This window comes from Musca domestica, unplaced genomic scaffold (assembly GCF_030504385.1).
Source record: "Musca domestica strain aabys unplaced genomic scaffold, Musca_domestica.polishedcontigs.V.1.1 180, whole genome shotgun sequence".
In the NCBI taxonomy this organism is placed as follows: Eukaryota; Metazoa; Arthropoda; class Insecta; order Diptera; family Muscidae; genus Musca; species Musca domestica.
Genome location: NW_026712239.1, coordinates 151,989 through 162,479, shown reverse-complemented (window position 1 = coordinate 162,479; position 10,491 = coordinate 151,989). Strand labels below are relative to the sequence as shown.

Sequence of the window (10,491 nt, the reverse complement as noted above, 5' to 3'; positions counted from 1 at the left end):
GTCCTGGAGACTAATGCAATTTTAATGCATGATTTGTTATTAATTGAAAATTTTTAAATATTTTGTTGGAGGGAGATGTGGGGGGAGGTAAGTTTCTCCAGTCAAATACACAAAAGCTACAACAAATCATTATTAAAAATGAATCATTGCCGGCAGGCAAAAATACAAAACTGCTGTTGAATTGAGCGGAAATAGTGGGAAACAGGCATATCATTCGGAGAAAAGTTTGAAGTTTTGAAATGAAAAACAATGGAGGACTATGGAATGGAATAGGAAAGGGGGTGAATTTTAAGTTTTGAAGGAGAAAACAGGGCCCTTCCTTAAAATTGGCCGGTTTTTATTTTCAAGAAAAATCTGATTTTTTTATCTTTTTTTAAATCTCTTTATTTCTATAAATAACTGTAAATTCGTAAATAATTTAATTTTTAAAAATATTAAAAAATATTTCCCTAAAATCTATGGGTAAAACCCAAACCCCCACCTATATCCCTATGTCCCTTAAATGGTCCGGAAATATGTTTATTTGCAAAGGCATTCAAATCCAATGATGAAGCCTGATTTGGCGAAGTCCATAGATTGGCTGAGCCAGTGGCGCCCAAGGTGGTCATATTGAATTTGGGAATTTGTGTTACACCCACGGTGGCTGAATGACCCTTGGCATGAGACCAGGCAGCATTGGCACCCACGGCATCAAATTTTAAACCATTTTGCAATTGGGTGCGATTGTGGAAGGCATTCAAGTCCACGGCATGATTATCATTTTTGAAGGTATTAATGCGCAGATTTTCACCCAGAGACTTACTGACCCCATGGGTATTCGAGTGGTGTACAGTCAAGCCATGGCCATTGCTAAAAGGAAAAACATATTTTTTTTAGATTTTTTCAAAATTCAGGTATTGGAAAAATTCCCGAAAAGAGGATATTTTTTTGGAGAGATAGTTAATATTCTTTCAAAAATATAAACTCACGAACTGATTTCACCAAATGCCCCCGTTGTAATTGGTCCATGTTTATCATTGCCCTTGGCAAAGACACCAGCAGCGGCGCCCAGACCCTCATTGCCCACCTTGCCAATGGCCTTGACATCAATGTCCTGGCCACCTTTGGGATTGGCCGTTGCAGTACCACCAATGTTGAGAGACATTTTTTAGATTATTTTTCTTCAGATGTATATCTTCCCCAAGTCTTCAGAAAACTGTGACATATCTGATCATGTCTGGTATTTTTATATGTCTTCTATTCTGCGAAGTGACCCCCCTCCGTTTATTTGTATTAACTAAGCAAATGTAAATCCCCTTTTAATAACTGAAAACATTTAGTCATATTCATCAGCAACAACAAAAGGGGAATGCCTCTCTGGTGAAATACATACATACATACATACATACGTCGGAATATGTGTATGTGCCCACGAATGTGTGAGATATAAGTATCGCAAAAAAAGTCCCCAAGATATGTATAGGTTTGTGTGTACGTAGCCTGCCATCATTAATATGTAGTCTACAGATGCTGGTCAGTCATCGAATTATTTGAGATGTCGCATAGCAGACGTGAGTGGGTGGGTGATAAATAAAATGTTGGGGGGAATTCTTTTGAAACGCCTTAGACGAGATAAAAGCAAGAACTTTGATAATAACGAGCAAAAATGAATGGTAAGCCAAGGAGTCTCTAAACGCGAGCTGGAGGGCCAGGGGGTCCGTAAACGCAAGCTGGAGGGCCCGAAATGGTATATAGACGGGCTGGAGTCGAGGGAGTCCGAACAGACCAGCTGGAGACCAGAAAGTCCATATAGACGAAGTAGAGGCTAGCGATTCTTTATGGATGAGCTGGGGATCAGGAAGTCCAAATAGACCACTTGGAGGCCAGAAAGTCCATATAGACGAAGTAGAGGCCAGAAATGCTCTATAGATGAGCTGGAAGCTCAAGGAGTCTCTATAAGCGAACTGGAGGCCAGGATGTATCTATAGGGGAATTGGAGGCCACAAAAGTCTCTATAAATGAACTGAAGCCGGAGAGTCATTATCGACAAGCTGGATACCAGGGAGTCTCTATTGACGAATTGGAACCTAGGAAATCTCTACAGGGGAACTATAGGGGAGCCGGAGGGTCATTATCGACGAGCTTGATACCAAGGAGTCTCTATAGACGAATTGGAGCCTAGGAAGTCTCCATAGAGGAACTGGAGACGGAGAATCATTATAGACTAACTGGAGTCCAGGAAGTTTCCCTAGGCAAGACAGAAGCCAGAGAGTACCTGAAGCACAGACACATTTTATAGAGAAGTCTTTATCGACGATTTGGAGGCCAGGATGTCTCTATAGAGGAATTGGAGGCTAGAAAGTCTTTATGAAGAAAATGAAGCCGGAGAGTCTTTATAGACGAACTGGAGGCAAGGAAGTCTTTCTAGGTGAGACAGAAGCCAGAGAGTTCCTGAAGGACAGAAACTTTTTATTGGGGAGTCTTTGTCGACTAGAATCCGGAAAACCGGGAGTCTCTATAGAGGAGTCTCTAAAAAGAAGATGTGAAGATCAGGGTTTAACTAAAGTCCACCGAGTCTCTATAGCCAAGCTGGTGGGCCAACAAGTCCCCATAGGTGAAGTGAAGGCCCAACCAGTCCCCATAGACGGGCTGGACGGCCACTGAGTCTCTATAGACGAACCAAAGGGCCATCGGGTATCCATATACGAGATGGTGTGTCACCGAGTCTCCATAGACCAGCTGGTGAGCCAACGAGTCTCTATAGACGATCTGAAGTCTCTATAGAATGTCTTAAGGCCACCGAACAAAGCCCCTACAGACAAGCTGAAGACCATGAAGCCTCTATAAGAGCTGGTTGGCCACCGAATCTCTATAGGTGAGATGGTGGGCCACCGAGTCTCTATAGGCGAGCTGGTGGGCCAGAAAGTCTCTATAGGCGAGCTGCAGGCCAGAAAGTCTCTATAGACGAGCTGATGGGCCACCGAGTCTCTATAGGCGAGTTGGTGGGCCACCGAGTCTCTATAGGCGAGTTGGTGGGCCAGAGAGTCTCTATAGGCGAGTTGGTGGGCCAGAGAGTCTCTTTAAAGGAGCTGGTGGGCCACCGAGTCACTATAGGCGAGTTGGTGGGCCACCGAGTCTCTATAGACGAGCTGGTGGGCCGGAGAATCTCTATAGACGAAATGGTGGGCCACCGAGTCTCTATAGGCGAGTTGGTGGGCCGCCGAGTCTCCATAGACGAGCTGGTGGACCAGAGAGTCTCTATAGACGAGCTGGTGGGCCACCGAGTCTCTATAGGCGAGCTGGTGGGCCACCGATTCTGTATAGAGGAAATGGTGGGTCAGAGAGTCTCTATAAGCAAGGTGAAGGGCCACCGGGTCACTAAAGACGAAATGAAGAGCCAACAAGTCTCTATAGACGAGCTGGTGGGCCAGAAAGTCTCTATAGGCGAGCTGCAGACCAGAGAGTCTCTATAGACGAGCTTGTGGGCCACCGAGTATCTATAGACGAGCTGGTGGGGCAGAGAGTCTCTATAGACGAGCTGGTGGGCCAGAAAGTCTCTAAAGGCGAGCTGGTGGGCCAGAAAGTCTCTATAGGCGAGCTGGTGGGCCAGATAGTCTCTATAGACGAGTTGGTGGGCCAGATAGTCTCTATAGACGAGTTGGTGGGCCCACCGAGTCTATTTAGACGAGTTGGTGGGCCCACCGAGTCTATATAGACGAGTTGGTGGGCCCACCGAGTCTCTATAGGAGAGCTGGTGGACCACCGAGTCTCCATAAAAGAGCTGGTGGGCCACCGAGTTTCTATAGAGGAGCTGGTGGGCCACCGAGTCTCTATAGACGAGCTGGTGGGCCACCGAGTCTCCATAGACGAGCTGGTGGGCCACCGAGTCGATATAGACGAGCTGAGTCTCTAGAGGTGAGTTGAAAGGCCAGGAAGACTGAAGGTTCACAAAGTCCCTACAGACGAGCTGAACGGCTCTACAGTCTCTATGGCGATCAAGAGGCCAGGGAGTGTCTATAGAAGATCTGGAGGACCAGGCAATCTTTTTGGACGCACTGGATGGAAAGAAGTTTTTATATAAGATCTGATGGTAAGGAGTCTTTATAGATGTGTTGAAGTGGAGGAAGTTTCTATAAATGAGCTGAAGGCCAGGGAGTCTCTATAGGTGAGCTGGAAGCCAGGAAGTCTCTATAGACGAGCGGGAGGGGAGGAAGTTTCTATAGATGAGCTGAAGGCTAGGGAGTCTCTATAGGTGAGCTGGAAGCCAGGAAATCTTTATAGACGAGCGGGAGGTCAGGGAATCTCTTTAAAAGTGTTGAAAGGCCATAAGTCTCTTTTAACGAGCTAAGGGGGTACCGAGTCTCTAAAATCGATTTGGAGGGCCAGGGAGTCTTAATTGACGATATGAAGACAAGGCGAGCTGGAGACAAGGCCAACTGGAAGCCTGGAAGTCTCAGTAGAGGATATGGAGGCTTGAGATACTGAATATGGAGACTGGGAGTCACAATAGATGACGTTAAGGCCATGGTATCTCATAGATGATCTGGTGACCAGGTAATATCTATAGAGGACCTGGAGGTTAGCAAGTTTCTTCAAACTAGTCGGCAGAGAGACTCTGCAGACAAGCAGAAGGGCCACAGAGTCTCTAGACACGAGCTGAGTTTGAGATGAGGTATTTTTAGAGATCAAGGGGTCTTTAGTAGAGAACAGCAATGTTTAAATGTGAATTGAGGGGATTTTTACTCTCACTGAAGGCTCTGAAGGAAGTAAACATGGACGAAATTGTTAGAGGCGGATTTAAGCCATGATGGAGACTAGGAGATCTTTAAAACCCAGTCAAAGAGAGGCTGCAGACTCTAAAACGAAAGAAAGAATCACATGAAATTATTAAAATATGCCAATCTGCAATTAACTGTACACACCTACCGAACTCCAGCTGTGTTGGGCCAACCCATATGGTTTTCAATTTAAAATCTGTACGAAAAAGCACAGCCCATATGATTTAATTTAAGCACACACATTCTCATGTATCTCAATCGAAACCCTCTTCTCTTACTCACATTCACACTTTCCCTCACATCTGTAAATACATATGTTTGTATGTATGATGGTCTGAACCCTGTCAGTGAACCCAAAAACTGAAATCAGCTCTGCCCTGATTGTTTAATTTAATATTAGTTTAAATGTTTTTGATAGCTTTGATTTAATATATTCCACCCGTTTGTTGTTGTTATCCTTGTCGCTAACCATAAACATATTATCAAAAATTGCCATGTGTCCTTGTTAATAAAGCAAAACAGAGATTTCGTACTGCTGCCTTCTTCGATGCTCCTGAAAGGATATCTTCCAATTATGGACTGAAGACGGCAAACAACTGCCGCTTGACTCCATAAAACATGTGTCAGCGAATCTTAAATGGAGCTTAGAAAACTATTAAAAGTAGTTATCTTATACACATCTTCACATAAATTCATACACACATACATAGATATTTATGTCTACACACACTTATATAGGTCTCATATTTAATACAGGCATACTATGTGCCATAGATATCTCTATCAGCTGGTTGTCTAATAATAGTTTTTCTTGGGAATAACAACTAAAGAAGTTGAAAAGGGCCAATTAACCCATGGCGCGCCATGACGTGACCGCATGAAAGATAGAGAGTCAATTTGGGCGAGCTAAAGACCAGGGAACACTTATAGAACAGTTTATACTCAAGAGTCCTCGTCGACGAGTCAAAGGACTTAGAGACTTTATAGGCTCGCTGGAGACCACCGAGTCTTCATTGAAGACCTGGAGGTCAGGGAGTCTATTTGACGAGCTGGAGATCAGTTAGTCTTTTTAGACGAAATTAAGGTCAGGGAGTCTTTTTTGACGAGTGAGTTTTTTTAGAGGAACTGGAGTTCAGGGAGTCTGTTTCGACGAGCTAAAGGTTAGAGTGTCTTTTTAGACGATCGGAAGGTCAGGGAGTCTCTATAAACGAGCTAAAGGTCAGGAAATCTCTTTACACGAACTGAAGGTCATGGAGTCTTTTTAGACGAGTAGAAGTTCAGGGAGTGTTTTTAGACGAGCTGAAGGTCAGGCAGTCTTTTTAGACGAGAATGAGATCAGTTAGCCTTTTTTGTCGAGTTGGAGATCATCTAGTCTTTTTAGACGAGATGAAGGCCAGGGAGCCTTTTCTGACAAGCTGAAGGTCAGGGAGTCTTTTTAGACGAACTAAAGGTCAGGAAGGGTATGGAGTCTTCCCGACACTTCAGGTCAGGGAGTCTCTAAAGTTGACCTGAAGGTCTGGGATTCTCTATAGACAATCTGGAGGCGAAGGGGGCCTGGAAGTCTCGGAGTGTCTATAAATCACCTGAAGGCCAAGAAGTCTCTATAGTTGACCAGAAGGTCTGGAAGCCTCTATAGTTGATCTGTAGGTCGAGGGGTATCTGTAGACGACATGAGGGTCAAGGATTCTCTATAGATGGCCTGAAGGTCTGAAGATCAGGAAGTTTCTATAGTTTGCCTGAAGGTCAGGGAGTCTTTATAAATTACTTGAAAGTTAGGGAGTCTCCATAGATGAATTGAAGCGTCAGGGAGTCTTTACAGACGAGCTGAAGCGTCAGGGAATATTTTTAGACGAGCTGAAGATCTGGGAGTCTTTTTAGACGAGCTGAAGCGTCAGAGTGTCTTTTTAGACGAGCTGAAGCGTCAGGGAGTCTTTTTAGACGAGCTAAAGGCCTGGGAGTCTTTTTAGACGAGTTGAAGATCAGGGAGTCTCAGGGAGGTCAGAGTGTATTTTTAAATGAGCCGGAAGACAGGGAGTATTTTTAGACGAGCTGAAGGCCTGGGAGTCTTTTTAGACGAGTTGGAGGTCAGGGAGTCTTTTTGGACGAATTTTGGGTCAGGAAGATCTGTTTGACGTGCGGGAGGTTAGGGCGTCTTTTTAGACGATCTGGATGCCAGGGTGTCTTTTTAGACGAGCTGAAGGTTGGGGGTATTTTTAGATGAGTTGGAGGTCAGGGTATATTTTTAGATGACTGGGAGGTTGGGGGACTTTTTAAACGAGTCTTGGGTCACGAAGGTTTTTTAGACGAGTTGGAGATAAAGATATATTTTTAGATGATTTGGAGGTTAGGGGTCTTTTTAGATGAGTTTTGGGTCAGAAAGATTTTTTAGACGAGTTGGAGGTAAGGATATATTTTTAAATGACTTGGAGGTTGGGGGTCTTTTTAGACGAGTTTTGGATCAGGAAGGTTTTTTAGACGAGATGAATACCAGGCAGTCTTTTTACAGGAGTTGGAGGTCAGGCAGTCCTTTTAGACGAGTTGAAGGTCAGGGGGTCTTTTTAGACGATTTAAATGTCGGGGGTTATTTTTATGCGATCTGAAGGTCGAAGGATCTTTTTAGACGAGTTGTAGTTTAGAGAGTCTTTTGGAGGTCAGAAAGTCTTTTATGACGAGCTGGAGGTCGGAGAGTCCTTTTAGACGAGCTGGAATTCAGACGATCTTTGTAGCCAAAAAGTCTTTCGAGAGGAGCTTATGGTTAGGCGACTGTATAGACGAGCTATTGCCCTCAATGGGTTAAGTCCTATGAATCCCAGCACATACATGCCACAAGGACAACTGCAACAACGAAAAACTAACGACAACTAGTTGACGAACAGTTAACAGCTAGATGGGCTAATTAGTTTCAACATGTAAGCCCTTGGCATATCCTTGTTGTTTGCCAGACTAAGGGTATATTGTGATTTGTTGTCCTTTATGAGCCTTGAGGCTGTGTAAGAGTAGCTCACACACTCTAACACTTGTTCGACAGACTTGATGTTATGAATATTTAAACAAACATGTCACACATTTCACATCAATTATAAATTTTTCTTCGTATCCTTGCCAAAGGAGGAGTTTCTTTGCTTCTGACCAAAGAAATGTGGAGTGGCGTTGTGGAATACCCTGGCATAAAACCGCAATCATCTTTAAGTCATTAGACAAGACAATATTTTTTTTTTGCCACAATAACACAAGGTTTTCTCGTTTTGAGGGGGTGAAGAAAGGAATTTTTAAGGATTTCCCAAGAAAATGTTACATTTTCGTTATCCTGGCAGAGGAAAGGATATGAATTTTTAAAGAAATTTTATTTTTTTTTTCAAAGTCACTGGAATATCCTTCGTGTCTTCTTTCTCATCTTAATTTTCAAATAAATGCTTCTAGATATTGTTACATTTATCCTTTCTCTCCCCCCCCCCCCCCTTTCAGTCACATCTCTATTCTCTTTTGTTTGTTTGTCTGGCTAACTAAATTAGTCCTTAATTACAAAGCATTAATTATTTGGCAGCATAGAAAGCAAATTAAGATGAGAATCTCGGCTGCGACAGCCATTTAACATCATTGGCCAAAAGACATTTGCATAATTATGTTCAACAATAAAATTATAATTACCTAGGCCACAGGATGGCATTCCAAGGATGCCATTCCTAAAAGGCAGAGGAAGAAGTAAAAAGTGTTGGAAAAGGGGGAACAAAACACAACAAAATGAAGTCATTCGCAGAACACGTTTTGTATTAGAAAATTTGTGAAAATGTGTTCTTTGTTCGTCACTCCAAGGATATGGGAAAGGAAAAGAAATCAAGCCGTTTATGTCCTTTTTCCTGCAGACATTATAATTTCTTGTTAAACACATAATTGTCGGACGCTTTCTTGCACTTTTTTTTTCTAAATGGTCAAAACATTTAAGGGCTTAACTTTAATTGGACCCCAAAGTTGAGCATCTCGTGAGCGGCTCATTATAATTTACAAGAAATTATGGGATTTTTATAGCAGAAATGGGAAATAGAAGGATCAAAGGAAAGTCTCTCATTTCAGAATCACTCTCCCCAGGATACCTTAGACAGTTCCCTAATATTAATAAGGCCTAAGTATGATGGTACCTGTAAGGAAAATATTATACAGATCTACTAGGAAGAAGATTTCAAGATTTTGAAGTGTCCTACGAATGGAATACCGCGGGAAAGCCTTCCAACGAACTTCTATTTATAGAAGATCTCAGAAACGTTTTCTACCTACATATGATCTAAAAAAGGACCTTTTTTGGATATGAGACCTTGAAAAGTCTTCGAATTCTTCAGAAAGATCTACTGTAAAGAAGACCTTAGAGTGGTCTTCATTAGTAGAAGGTCTTGCGAACATTTTTTAATGGATACAAGATCAGAGGGGTCTTCTGTATACAGGTAAAATCCCTTCAAATAGTAGATCTCCAAAGGTGGAAGGTCTTAAATGTTCTAAGTTCTTTAGACCTAAAAAATACATTAATTGCAAAAAGGTCTCAGGGTCCTATCGTCCTATCGAGAAACTCCCGAAAGGTCGGAGACTCCTGAGAGACCCCTGAAAGGTCTATAGAGACTCGGTGGGAACACCAGCTCGTCTATAGAGACTTTGTGGGTCCACCAGCTCATCTATATAGACTCGGTGGGACCACCAGCTCGTCTATAGAGACTCGGTGAGACCACCAGCTCGTCTATAGAGACTCGGTGGGAACACCAGCTCGTCAATAGAGACTCGGTGGGAACACCAGCTCGTCTATAGAGACGCGGTGGGAACACCAGCTCGTCTATAGAGACGCGGTGGGAACACCAGCTCGTCTATAGAGACGCGGTGGGAACACCAGCTCGTCTATAGAGACGCGGTGGGAACACCAGCTCGTCTATAGAGACGCGGTGGGAACACCAGCTCGTCTATAGAGACGCGGTGGGAACACCAGCTCGTCTATAGAGACGCGGTGGGAACACCAGCTCGTCTATAGAGACGCGGTGGGAACACCAGCTCGTCTATAGAGACGCGGTGGGAACACCAGCTCGTCTATAGAGACTCGGTGGGAACACCAGCTCGTCTATAGGGACTCCCTGGCCTGCAGCTCGTCTATAGAGACTCTCTGGTTAACCAGCTCGTCTATAGAGACTCCCTGGTCAACCAGCTCGTCTATAGGGACTCCCTGGCCTGCAGCTCGTCTATAGAGACTCTCTGGTGAACCAGCTCGTCTATAGAGACTCCCTGGCCCACCAGCTCGTCTATAGAGACTCCCTGGCCCACCAGCTCGTCTATAGAGACTCCCTGGCCCACCAGCTCGTCTATAGAGACTCCCTGGCCCACCAGCTCGTCTATAGAGACTCCCTGGCCCACCAGCTCGTCTATAGAGACTCCCTGGCCTCCAGTTCGTCTATAGAGACTAGGCGGGCCCACCAGCTCGTCTATAGAGACTCCCTGGCCCACCAGCTCGTCTATAGAGACTCCCTGGCCCACCAGCTCGTCTATAGAGACTCCCTGGCCCACCAGCTCGTCTATAGAGACTCCCTGGCCCACCAGCTCGTCTATAGAGACTCCCTGGCCCACCAGCTCGTCTATAGAGACTCCCTGGCCCACCAGCTCGTCTATAGAGACTCCCTGGCCCACCAGCTCGTCTATAGAGACTCCCTGGCCCACCAGCTCGTCTATAGAGACTCCCTGGCCCACCAGCTCGTCTATAGAGACT

General features: G+C 44.4%; 1 protein-coding gene across 1 annotated transcript; it reads right to left on the bottom strand.

The window, feature by feature from the left end:
- Positions 1–422: 422 nt before the first annotated feature.
- On the bottom strand, positions 423–1,192 carry LOC101887777 (attacin-A-like). The gene is made up of 2 exons (XM_005178493.4): positions 969–1,192; positions 423–849 (listed from the first exon to the last, which is right to left on the bottom strand). The coding sequence occupies exons 1-2, from the start codon at positions 1,142–1,144 to the stop codon at positions 450–452; spliced, it is 576 nt and encodes a 191-aa protein (XP_005178550.1). The 5' UTR covers positions 1,145–1,192; the 3' UTR covers positions 423–449.
- Between the last annotated feature and the right edge of the window lie 9,299 nt (positions 1,193–10,491).